The sequence below is a fragment of the Lithobates pipiens genome, unplaced genomic scaffold, assembly GCF_037356315.1.
Source record: "Lithobates pipiens isolate NorthernLeopardFrog02 unplaced genomic scaffold, aLitPip1_a1.2 Scaffold_13, whole genome shotgun sequence".
In the NCBI taxonomy this organism is placed as follows: Eukaryota; Metazoa; Chordata; class Amphibia; order Anura; family Ranidae; genus Lithobates; species Lithobates pipiens.
Genome location: NW_027507718.1, coordinates 332,102,913 through 332,116,727, shown reverse-complemented (window position 1 = coordinate 332,116,727; position 13,815 = coordinate 332,102,913). Strand labels below are relative to the sequence as shown.

Below are 13,815 nucleotides of genomic sequence, written 5' to 3'. Positions count from 1 at the left end.
ATTGATACGTACCCATTAATAGTCAGGGGACTCCAGAAGAAAAGGATCGGGCTGCTCTGTGAAAAACAATTGCACAGAGCAGGTAAGTATGACATGTTTGTTATTTTACCAGGCAAAAAAAACGAAGCTTTAATTATTATCATACAGGATTTATAGCAAACAGTTTGCACAGTGCTTTACAAAATAAAGGGGGGCAGTACAATTACAACACAGTTCAATATTATTTTAATCTTTAAAATTAAAAATAGAATCTGATTGGTTGCCATGCACAGCTGTTCCAGATTCTGTCTGTTTCAGTTTTAAAGTGATATTAAAGGTTCAGTGTTTTCTTTTTAAAATAACAAACATGTCATACTTACTTGCTCTGTGCTATGGTTTCCCACAGAGCAGTCCCAATCCTCCTTTTGGGTCTCCCACTGGCACTCTGGGTCCCTCTCCCTTGCAGAGTGACCCCATAGGAAGCTGTGAGCTATGGGAACACTTATGTGTGCTCGCTCATGAGTTAGCTCTCTGTGCAGCATGGCCCCCGATCATCCTCTTCTGGGGTTCCTCGTGGCACTGGTAGCTCCTCCCTGCATTGTATAACCCCCTAGTAGAAACGCTCTCCCAGGGGGTTACCTTGCGGGCACACTCCTGGGTCCAGCATTTGCGTCAATGGACACAGAATGACAGACTCAGCCCCATCCCCCGTCACCGCATCATTGGATTTGATTGACAGCAGCGGGAGCCAATGGCTGCTCTGCTATGAAACTATCCAATCAAGAGCCGAGAACCCACCCCGAGCAGTGGGAAATTCCAGGGCTCAGGTAAGTAAAACTGACAGGTTTTGTCAGTTTTATGAGGGTTTATAACCCCTTTAGTTCATTCTAAAACCTTTTGTGCTGTAACATCCCCCCAAACACCCCCTTTTTCTTACCTGAACCCGATCGTGCCAGCGACTGGGACAAGCACAGCAGCTCCAGCCACTGTCTTGGGTCCTCATTGGATAGATTGATAGCAGGAGCAATTTGCTCCCGCTGCTGTCAATCAAATCCAGTGACACGGGAGCTGGGGGTGGGGCCGAGTCCTGCTTTCTGTGTCAGCGGACGCAGCAGCAGGACTCGGGAGAGTGTCTGCATTAGTGCCCCCATGGAATGTGGCTCTCCATGGGGGCACCCGAGAAGAGGAGGAGCCAGGAGCACTGCGGGGGACACCAGAAAAGGAGGACCGGGGGCCGCTCTGTGCAAAACCTTTGCACAGAGCAGGTAAGTATGACATGTTTGTTATTTAAAAAAACAAAAACAAAGCTTTACAATCACTTTAAGAAATCTTCAGCATTTAGATCCACTTTAAGCAATGTGTGTGGTGGAGGAAAAGGATATTAAAAGTAACATGTGACCTCTTTGCTCAATACCTTTTGAGCCACTAACCCAACAACTAATAACTAGTATTTTTAGAGGTAGTACAAGCTTATATAAAGATAATCACTTGGTCTCAGGTGGACCTATGAGTATGCTGCAGAGGCGATTTAATGCTCTGATCTCCAGTCAGGGTGTATGAAATACTCTGCTCTGTATGGCTTGCAGACAGGAAGGGATGTTGTCTTGTCTTCTGATGTTTGGGATTGGTGGACCATAGACAATGTACTCAGCAACTTTTCCACTGCTGAAGATTCTGCAATAAAGAATTTTATTAGTGACACAATATGTGAATGGATTAATGGGCTTGTTTTTGATGCAATATCACGGTAAATCACAACATAAACTGATATACAGTACGTTTGAAGGAAACATTCTGTATGTGTTGGAATTATCACTAAAGTGTATTTCTGTTCATAAAATTTTAGAGCTTATTTAACCACTTAAGCTCCGGACCAATTGTCAGCCTAAGGACCAGAGGTCTTTTTACAATTTCGCACTGCACTGCTTTAACTAGTAATTGCGCGGTCATGCAATGTTGTACCCAAACGAAATTTGCGTCCTTTTCTTCCCACAAATAGAGCTTTCTTTTGATGGTATTTGATTACCTCTGCGATTTTTATTTTTTACGATATAAATGGAAAAAGACTGAAAATTTCGAAAAAAAAAAGATATTTTCTACTTTTTGTTATAAGAAAAATCAAATAAACTCAATTTTAGTCATACATTTAGGCCAAAATGTATTCAGCCACATGTCTTTAGTAAAAAAAAAAAAAAATGTATATTTATTGGTTTGCGTAAAAGTTATAGCGTCTACAAACTAGAGTACATTTTCTGGAATTTACACAGCTTTTATTTATGACTGGGGATAGGGGAAAACACTGCGCTAAAATCAGATATAGGTAAAAGAGCACAGCAGCCAACACTCAAACAAACAAAGTTCAACAAGCAGTGGTAAAAAATAGTGTAGCGCTTATAAAGTGAATATGTGTAGAAAAGATGATCATATAACAAAGATCATATAAATGTGTAAATTAACAAAATAAAGTCCAAAGAATAGGTGTAAGCTTCCTGTGGAAAGACCGGCACAATGGTAGTCAGACCGTATCGCAATACGGGGCAGATCCTATTAAACGGATATGTCCATGTGCAACAGCTTGTCTGGAGACATTGGAAAGGAATAGATGGATACTTCTTACCAGAAATGTTGGACTCACACAGTCGTATGACGGTTGAGTCAATAAGGCTTGGGGTCACAATCTAGGACCGAGGGGTGAATCGGAGGAGGTTCGTCAGCCTGGTGGGGAGACTCCAAAGGGCCGTATATCCAATCATGAATCTCACCGATGGAACTTCAAAGTGGTTAGGAAATCCAACTCAGGTAAGGCACGCTGCACTCCGATACTCCGGATACCCCAAAATAAAGGGGAAGATGTTTGAAGGGTTTAAACCAAAAGAGAAAAAAGAAAGAAAAAGCTCCACATGGTGCGGGTCAGGCGATAAAAAGGATAATTTATTAAAAGTCAAGAGTGTAACCAATGACTTAGTGATCACAAAGCAGTAAGGTAAAAGTAAAAAATAAAATAAAAGTAAAAGCAATGTGGGGTGCCAACAGCTAGCCCGACGCGTTTCGACACATATGTCTTCGACTGGGTCTCCAGACAAGCTGTTGCACATGGACATACCCGTTTAATAGGATCTGCCCCGTATTGCGATACGGTCTGACTACCATTGTGCCGGTCTTTCCACAGGAAGCTTACACCTATTCTTTGGACTTTATTTTGTTAATTTACACATTTATATGATCTTTATTTATGACTGCCTATCTCATTTCTTGAGGTGCTAAAATGGCAGGTCAGTACAAACCCCCCCCCCAAATGACCCCATTTTGGAAAGTAGACACCCCAAGGAAATTTCTGAGGGACATGTTGAGCCCACTGAATATTTTTTTTGTCCCAAGTGATTGAATAATGACAAAAAATATAAAAAAGGTTACAAAAAGTTGTCACTTAATGATATATTGCTCACACATGCCATAGTTATATGTGGAATTGCACCCCAAAATATATTCTGCTGCTTCTCCTGAGTACGGGGATGCCACATGTGTGGGACTTTTTGGGAGTCTAGCCAAGTACGGCACCCCGAAAACCAATCACTGCCTTCAGGATTTCTAAGGGTGCAAATTTTTGATTTCACTCCTCACTACCTATCACAGTTTTGAAGGCCATAAAATGCCAAAATAACACAAACCCCCCCCCCCAAATGACCCCATTTTGGAAAGTAGACACCCCAAGGAAATTGCTGAGGGGCGTGTTGAGCCCATTGAATATTTTTTTTTGTCCCAAGTGATTGAATAATGACACAAAAAAAAAGTTTACAAAAAGTTGTCACTAAATGATATATTGCTCACACATGCCATAGTTATATGTGGAATTGCACCCCAAAATATATTCTGCTGCTTCTCCTGAGTACGGGGATACCACATATGTGGGACTTTTTGGGAGTCTAGCCGCGTACGGCACCCCGAAAACCAATCACTGCCTTCAGGATTTCTAAGGGTGCAAATTTTTGATTTCACTCCTCACTACCTATCACAGTTTCAAAGGTCATAAAATGCCAAAATAGCACAAACCTCCCCCAAATGACCCCATTTTGGAAAGTAGACACCCCAAGCTATTTACTGAGAGGCATGTTGAGTCCATGAAATATTTTATATTTTGCCACAAGTTGCAGGAATATTAAAAAATTTTATTTTTTTTTGCACAAAGTTGTCACTAAATGATATATTGCTCACACATGCTATGGGCATAAGTCAAATTACACCCCAAAATAAATTCTGCTGCTTCTCCCGAGTACGGGGATACCACATGAGGGGAACTTTTTGTGAGCCTAGCCACGTACGGGACCCCGAAAACCAAGCACTGCCTTCCGGATTTAAATATAAAATGCTACCAAAAAAACTGTTAGCGATCGCAGGGATCAGGCCTGACTCTGTGAACGCTGCAGTTATGTGTTTAGTGTTTTGTAAGTGACAGTGATCGATCGATCGATACTGTACTTGGGAGGGCTGGGCGGAGGGGCAAAACGCAGGTGCTAGCAGGTATCTGGGCTGATCCTGCTAACAATGCGTTTTTTTGGAACCCTAAACTGCTGGGGACGCTAGTATAGATCTGATCAGATATATATATTTTTTTTTATTTGTTTTTATTAAAGGTTTTCACATGACAGAAATATAAGGACAAGAATATACATCTTCCAAAAAAAAAAAAGAAGTTACAGGGTGAACAGTAACATATGGTACAATCATAGGTTTAGACAGATTAGGAAAATGGGCATTTTGAAATAACCTCTGAAGTTCCAAAATAACAGAAGAGTTTTAACATATCATCCTGTATACTATTACTAAACCATATTTAGTATCTGTTGTCTATCCATTCGTATCTCTATCGAGAAGGGGATAAACTAAAATCATAGAAAACATAGAACAAAAATGAAGTTTAAGGGGAAAAAACCAAAAGAAGAGAGAGGGAAAAAGGGAAGGAACCAGCAGAGAATTCCAGGAGAAATAAAGAAGAGATGGAGAGGGAGAGGAAAGGTTAAGGGATAAGGGGAATTGAGATGGACCCGATGTTGTAAGCATAATAATAATGTAAATCACCAATACAGAAGTAGCTCAATGATATTTAAGTTTCCATAGTTTCCAATTATCAGTACGTTTCATACCATTTCCCAATCTTTGTAGCAATAGAGTTTCATATACACAATTAGTTTTAACAATAGTAAGTACTTCTGAAAGATTGGGGATCTGGTCTGATTTCCATTTTCGAGTTATAAGGGACCTGGCCGCCAAGAGAACGTGTGTTACAACCGTACGGTACTGGAGGGGATAGGCCTCTATTCCTAAATTTAGTAGGGCTAGGCCTGGCTCGGAGGAAGAGATAATTCCGGTAAAGGAGGATAACAATCTGAACACACTGTTCCAGAAGCTGGTCAAGCTTTTGCAAGACCAGAGAACATGTTTGAGAGTACCCACTCCCCCACAACCCCTCCAGCACAAATTAGAATGTTTAGTGGAAAATTTGGACATCCGATACGGGGTAAGGTACCACCGTAAGGATATTTTTTGGTGTAGCTCCCAGTGGTTGACGCATCTAGAGGCTTTGTAAATTGAGTTAATGGCATATTGCCACTGTTTCGGTGAATACACTTTCCCCAAGTCTCCCTCCCACTTTAAATATGGGGAGGACCTGGTGAAAACATTTTTATGCTGGAGGAGGCCGTAAAAGAGGGAGACTCCCTTTACTGATGTACATTTATGCATATAGAATTTCCAGATCTCTTCTGGTAGGTATAACTGGTACGTTGGTAATGAGCGTAGAAAATGCGATATTTGGCCATATTTATACATCTCCCCTGCCTCAAGACCGTATTCCGCCCTAAGAGTATTAAAATCTTTAATTTTCCCTACATAGAGCAGATCAGATATTAAAGTAATACCCTTAGTTTGCCAGTTCTGAAGGGAAAGATTGGGAATAGCCATAGTGAGTATCTCAATGCTTAAAGGTATCTCGACTTCTCCCAATTCTGTGTTTTCAATCCGCCCGAGACCCCTCCATGCCCAAAGAGACGCCTGAATTGTTAGGGGTAAATAATGTAGAGGGAAGGGTTTCAAGCGGTCAAGCCACAACAAAGTAAGAAGGTCTCCCGTCGGGGACATGGTTTGTTCAATATCCCGCCAAGGGGCAGGTGCTTGTTTGTTAAACCAAGTTTTAAGTTGGGTGAGTACGACAGCCTGAAAGTAATCCTGTACCTCGATGTGGCCCATGCCCCCTACTCTTCTATGTTTTATCAATAAAGCCTTAGAGCATCTAGGTTTCTTCTGTTGCCAGATATAGTTGTTGAGGAGCGAGTTGAGTGACTTAAGATATATGGCCTTAATAGGAATAGGTAGCGTACGGAACACATAGAGAATCTGTGGGAGTAATAGCATTTTAAAAGAGGCCAGACGCCCTGACCAAGTTAGTTCTGTTTTAGAGATACGTTTGGTCTCAGCGGACAGCTTTTGGAGCAGCCGAAGATAATTGGTATCTGCCAATCTATTTGGGTCTGCCGTAATTTGGAGGCCCAGGTATGTTATGCTATCTTCTTTCCATGAGTAAGGGAAAAATTTCTGTAATTGAAGTTTTAACTCTTGTGGGATAACTAGAGGGAGGACAAGGGACTTGGTATCATTAATTTTATAGTACGAGATACGACTGAAATTATCTAAAACCGTCTGGGCATATTTCAAGGATGTCTTTGGGGACGTAAGAAACAAAATAATGTCGTCAGCGAAAAGGTTTATTTTATGATCCTTGCCGCGGAAGGTAAAACCCCGAATGCCCGGGTGTGACCTAATTTTTTCCGCTAGGGGTTCAATCAATAAATTGAAAATTGAGGGGGAAAGGGGGCACCCCTGCCGTGTGCCATTCGTGATATTGAATGATTCAGATAGGATACCAGAGGTATACACTTTAGCGGAAGGGGTAGAATAAAGGGCCAGTATTGCTGTAAGGATAGGGCCTTCAAATCTGAATTTATGCAGAACAGAACTCATATAGCCCCAGTGTATCCTGTCGAACGCCTTCTCCGCATCCAAAGAAAGGAGCAGAGAAGGCGTCCGACAGGATCTCGCATGGCACACCACATCAATCACCCTTCTAGTCGCGTCAGATGCCTGTCGCCCCATTGTAAACCCTGCTTGATCTCGGTGATCAGATCAGATATTGATCTGTTCAGATTCTATACCACTACGGGAGGTGTATGCTTTGCGCGTGGGTGTTAGGTACTGGCACTAACCTAGCGCTGCCTGGGGCGACGCAGACCCTGACCCTAAAACCTAATTGATATCACCCGCCGGGTGATCAGGGGGTTAAATCTTTATTGGGTAATAAATGGTGGGTGCCCTGATGCTATAAAAAGCAAACTAACTAACCAGAGTCACCCGTAACACTTATACAGTGATCACTGGTGAAAGGGTTAACTAGCGGCAATCAGGGGGTTAAAATTTTTATTAGGTAGTATATGGGGGTCCCTGGCGCTATATAAAAACCTGACGGGGAACCTAAATAACTAACTAGCTAACCAGCGTCACCAGTGACACTTATACGGTGATCGCTGGTGAAAGGGTTAACTAGGGGCAATCAGGGGGTTAAAACCATTATTGGGTAGTATATGGGGGTACCTAGCGCTATAAAAACCTGGCGGTGAACCTAAAAAAATAACTAGCTACCTAGCGACACTAGTGACACTAATGCAGCGATCAGAAAAATGATCGCTTAGTGACACTGGCAAAAGGGGGTGAAAGGGTTAACTAGGGGCAATCAGGGGGTTAAAACAATTATTGGGTAGTATATCGGGGTACCTAGCGCTATAAAAACCTGGCAGTGAACCTAAAAAAATAACTAGCTACCTAGCGGCATCAGTGACACTAATGCAGCGATCAGAAAAACGATCGCTTAGTGATACTGGCAAAAGGGGGTGAAAGGGTTAACTAGGGGCAATCAGGGGGTTGTGTGCCTATGTGTGCCTACATGTCAGTGTAGTGTTGGTGCACACTTACTTTCAGTCTTCTTCTCGTAGTCCGGTCAAAAAGACCGCCCCGAGGAGAATGACATCACTTCCTCCCTGCCTGTGTTTACTATACACAGCGGGAGGAAGCTTCTCATTCGCCAGGAGCGATTGCGAGGGGATGGGCAGAAACCAACGGCCGTCCCCTCATCCCGGATCGCTCCTGAAGCGAAACGGACCGCCGCATCCAGTGGGAGGGGGTCCGATCGGACCCCCCACCCTCTGGAAGGCAAGCACGTACATGTACGTGCTTGTGCCTGTACATGCCATTGTGATGATGTACATTGGCATGCGGCGGTCCTTAAGTGGTTAAAGTTGTCAATAAATGATATATTGCTCACACATGCTATGGGCATATGTGAAATTATACCCCAAAATACATTCTGCTGTTTCTCCTGAGCACGGGGATACCACATTTGGGGGACTTTTTGAGAGCCTAGCCGCATATGGGACCCCGAAAACCAAGCACCGCCTTCAGGATTTAAATATAAAACGCTACCAAAAAAACTGTTAGCGATCGCAGGGATCAGGCCTGACTCTGTGAACGCTGCAGTTATCTGTTTAGTGTTTTGTAAGTTACAGTGATCGATCGATACTGCACTTGGGTGGGCTGGGTGGAGGGGCAAAACGCAGGTGCTAGCAGGTATCTGGGCTGATCCCGCTAACAATGCGTTTTTTTTGGAACTCTAAACTGCTGGGGATGCTAGTATAGATCTGATCAGATCAGATATTGATCTGTTCAGATACTATACCACTACGGGAGGTGTATGCTTTGCGCGTGGGTGTTAGCGGTACTGGCACTAACCTAGCGCTGCCTGGGGCGACGCAGACCCTATCTGACCCTAAAACCTAATTGATATCACCCGCCGGGTGATCAGGGGGTTAAACCTTCATTGGGTAATAAATGGTGGGTGCCCTGTTGCTATAAAAAGCAAACTAACCAGAGTCACCCGTAACACTTATACGGTGATCACTGGTCAGTAAATAAATGATCACTGCAATCAGTGACACTGAGACTGGGAGGGGGGGTGGAGATCGGGGGGTGACTGGGGGTGAAAGTGTGCCTATGTGTACCTAAGTCTCAGTGTAGTGTTGGTGCACACTTACTATGATGTCTTCTCTCCTCGCCGTCCGGTCAAAAAGACCACCTTGAGGAAAGTGACATCACTTCCTCTTCGGATCACTCCTGAAGCGAAACGGACCGCCGCAGCCAGCGGAAGGGGGTCCGATCGGACCCCCCACCCGCTGGAAGGCCGGCACGTATGGGTACATGCTTGTGCCTGTCCATGCCATTGTGCCGACTAATTATTATGCGGCGGTCCTTAAGTGGTTAAATAGTACAGGCCTTACATGTGATTCCTACAGTATTGTAGTTATTGCCATAATGATTACCTTGTGGTCCAGCCTTCAGTAGCCACTGTTGTGCTAAAGATTTGAATTCAGGTTTCACTTTCTCTGATAACCTCTGTTTGGAAAAGTAAAAAAATAATAATTGTAGAGTACATTTTATAAAGGATTTTAAAGCAGAAATTCAATAAAAAAATAAAAAAAAAAGAATTTTAAGTGAAAATGTATTTTCTTTGTTTTTGGATTGTTACGTCTACACTTCTTTAGGTTCCACTATGCTCTCCTTTTATGCCGCGTACACACGACTGGACTTTGACGGACTAGGTCCGACGGTCTTCCCGACGGACTTGCGGCGGAGATCCCGCAAACTTTCCAAATGAACGGACTTGGCCACACACAATCACACCAAAGTCCGACGGATTCAAACGTAATGACCGAACTACAATAAGGAAGTTCATAGCCAGTAGCCAATAGCTGCCCTAGCGTCGGTTTTCGTCTGTCGGACTAGCACACAGACAAACAGATTTTTCGACCGGACTCGAGTCGGTCGGAAAGATTTGAAACATGTTTTAAATCTAAAGTCCGTCTGATTTTTAGACAGCAAAGGTCCGATGAAGCCCAGACACAATCAAATTGTCCGGCGGATTCGTTCCGTCGGTCCTAGTCCGTCGAAAAGTCCGGACGTGCGTACGCGGCATTACTCTTCCATCCCCTTCCTCCCTCACCTGGAATATCCCTCTGTAGGCAGCGCAACACTTATACCTTAATGGGATTCTTCCTCATTTACTTGTGTGTATTGCTTAGAATAGTCTTGAACCAAGCATATGCCTTGACTTAGGGTCTGTGTGTTTTTTGTTTTGTTTTTTATTTTGCTTTGTTTGCTTTTTTGTCTTTTTTACTACCCTGTAAAAATTCTCTAAACCCTTAAAGGTGAACAACCTGTGATTATAATGCAACTTGAGTTTTTCCATCTTTTGAAGATGGTGTTTGCACTTACGATCTGTTTTTTTTTTTTTTTTTATCTGCTTAGGGTTCAGCTTTAGAACAGATTCACAACAGATGTGTTAGGGCTACACTGGCAGCTAATTCCAGCACAGCTCCAAAGCATAGATAATGTAAAATATCTTGTTTCCTATGCTGTCAAGTCACACCACAGCAAACAACCGCATTGCAACACTTCTGTCGTAAATAGGCTGAATTGAAATATCACTTGTGACATTTCAATAAAGTTTTGTGAAAAAAATAAACAGTATGCAATATCTTAGGATTCTATGGCTATTAAATCCCACTCCATATGCCAGGAGAGAACACGGACAGTTCTGTGCTAATAAAGATTGTTAGGAGGTCTGCTTTTAAATTATGTATATATACATAGCAAATGATCTGGCAATTCTTTTGCTGTGGTTATAAAACACTTTTCTGGTGCAAAATTATGACAAGTATTTTATACAAATGCACGTCCTCCTGGCGACAATCCATGGCAGCAGACTACCACACATATGCTGCCATGATACAGTTTTGCATTTTTGCTAGCAAGATTCACCCAAACGATTGATGCTTTGCTAGTGTTAAATTTCTATCTGTATTGCTCACTGTTCTATGGTAAATCAAGGCCTCAATGACAGTCATCGTATTTTTTTGTAAACTCTTTTTTTATAGAGTTTTAACTCTGGGGCTAGCATCTCGTCGATCCCAGATCATGCCTTGCACACCCCCAGGGGGCCATGCTGCAGCATGATCTGTCACCAGCTGCATCCACGGGACACAGTCGATGACTGATCACTGTACAGGCCTGCTGCCGGTACCATGTGACCGCTGTAACCAATCACAGCGGGTCACATGACAGTTGAAAACAATGGGTGGCTTCCTTTCAAGCCATCCATTTTGTTCAAATGTGTTGCCAGCTGCGATTGGTCCCAGTGATCACATGGTACAGACTGGGCCAATCACAGCTCATCGTACCATGCGATTAGATGTGGCCAATTACAGCTAATCACAACAAAACAAACTGAATGAATTGATTTCATTCAGTAAAATGCTTGCATATAGCAATAAAATTTGCTGCTATAAGCAAACATAATGTGTAAAAAAACTGGTCACTTCTCCGAGGTAGTGCAATGCTACTATGATAATATTGCTCTGGTCAAAGTGTTTTAATAAAAAAATAATAAAAAATAATAAACAAAAATAAAAAAAATGTTCATACTGTCACCAGTCAGTGTCTCTGATCATTGCCATACCAGTTATATGGTGACGTTGGACTGCACTGGTGACAGTATGAAAAAAAAAATATATATATTTTTATATATATATATATATATATATATATATATATATATATATATATATATATATATATATATATATAAATTGATTTAAAAAAAAAAGAAAATAAAGAAATAACTTTAAAAAAAACTAACCATGTCTCTTACTAAATACCTTTGACTTTCTACATTCCAAAAAGTGGACTCTATAACTTCCCTGCAGGCTATATAATAAACAATGATTTGGGTTATTTTCACCAAAGAATTTTAGCAGAATATATTTTGGGCTAAATTTAGTTTTTGTCATTCAAAAGTGCTGTGTAACAGCCAGGGCCGTCTTTAATATTGATTGGACCCTGGGCAAAACTTTTCTTGCCCCCAGCCCCCAACCCATGCAGTTTTGCTCTGCACCTGCTCTGAGACATACAATAAGTAGCAGCTAGACTCAAAATCAGTTTACTTAATCAGATCAGGCAGCTATTGCAATTGGTTGCCAGAGGTTACAGTGTATCATTACCGCTCACTGACTGGTTGCTAGAGGTTACAGCACACATTACGGCTCACTGATTAGTTGCTAGAGGTTACAGCACATGATTTCTGCTTGTTGATTGGTTGTTAGAGATTACTGTGAATATGACCTCAGGGGGACATGATATACATATCAGTGCCACCGGCCTCCGCTATTTACATATGAATGTTGCCACTATTTACATATCAATGGAAGTAATTTACATGCAAACACAGGGTCTGCAAGTGAGTCATCTGTACACAACAATAGGGCAGAGCTGGGCAGCATTAGTACCAGCACTTCACACTGTGATATTGGGACACAGCACAGGACTAAAACCTCAAAGGACGACGGAATTTAAACCAGGATAGTTGGCAAGTATGAGGCCACTACTTTGGGCCCCACAACAATGACAGGGCCCAGGGCAGCTGCCCCTTTTGCCCTGCCTTAAAAACGGCCCTGGTGACAGCACTGAAAGCTGACAATTTACCTCGGCAGAAAGGGGGTATATTTGCTGGTTTCGAAGTTGTTAAAATATAGAGTGTACACAACAAAGCCTATTGGGCATACCAAATTTATAATATTTTTAAAATTCCAAAAATGACAGTGGCTGGCCTGGTCAGTTTTACAGATTTGCCAATTTCAAGTACCAAGTAGCGTTGCTCGGTATCGGTGTCGATACTAAGCATTTGCTAAAACCGATACCTTCAGATTTGGTTCACATATGTGCAGGCCAGTTTTTAGTGCGATTTCAAAGCCCATCCGGTGTGATTTCAATCAGCGGTTCCGGTGTGATTCCAATGCGAATTGTAGGGCATGGGATTAGAAATCACACAGCTGGTTCCCTTCTTCACATTTTTTGGTCCTGCCACATATTGCAACCTTATTGGGCAAATCTCATAACTCAAAAATGTACGGACCGTATTCTACCAAAGGACCCTGCGCATTTCCTTCTGCACCATCACAGTTTCTCTGGTAAGACTTATAGGTGATCCATCTTACCTCTCTTGGTTACCACGGCAAAAAGCTGCATCCTGCTGTTTTGGAAACAGACAGGCTTCACCCATAGATGTCTGGTTGAAAAGAGTCGCCAAATTAAATGAGTTGGAGGATCTGGTGGCCCATGAGAGAGGTCTCCGTGATACATTCCTCAAAAAGTGTCTCTATTGGCAATTTATATACTCTGATGAGTAAAAGACCTTGCTGAATTAATTTATCCTAATTGGGGATTGTACTGGGGAGCTCCTGGATCTGTTGGGGTGGTAGTTTTGACTGGATCCCCTTACCCACCCCACCATACCCCCTTTTTTTTCCCTTTATCTCTCTCTCTTCCCTTTTTCTGTTTCTTCCTCTCTCCTTCATTCTGTCATCTCTTTTTTTTATTTTCTCTCTGGTTATGTTTTTCATTCACCCGGTATCCACCGGGTAAAAAAGAAATCTCACGGGTGCAGAGACTGTTTAGTGACGGGCTTCCCAGAACGTTCTATTAAAGACCTGTGTGCTGCTCATGACTTCATTTGCTTTCCAAATAATATGATTTTCTAATTGATGATATATTTTAACAAGTTTGTCAGTGATTTCTGTATTTTATGTGAGTTGTCTCTAAAATAAAACAAAGTATTGCAAAAAAATAAATTGCACACTCTTTTTCAAAACGCACTGCGGTCAGCCCGCACATATGGGAACAGGC

The 13,815-nt window shown here is 42.3% G+C and overlaps 1 protein-coding gene across 1 annotated transcript in view; it reads right to left on the bottom strand.

The window, feature by feature from the left end:
• Positions 1–208: 208 nt before the first annotated feature.
• Positions 209–13,815, bottom strand: part of LOC143975044 (uncharacterized) — a 28,693-nt gene continuing 15,086 nt past the window's right edge. The window contains exons 6-7 of the mRNA XM_077476986.1: positions 9,399–9,471; positions 209–1,653 (exon numbers count right to left, since the gene is read on the bottom strand). Of these exons, the coding sequence (XP_077333112.1) occupies positions 1,508–1,653; positions 9,399–9,471 (219 nt within the window). The 3' untranslated portion in view covers positions 209–1,507. The remainder of the gene's footprint in view (positions 1,654–9,398; positions 9,472–13,815) is intronic.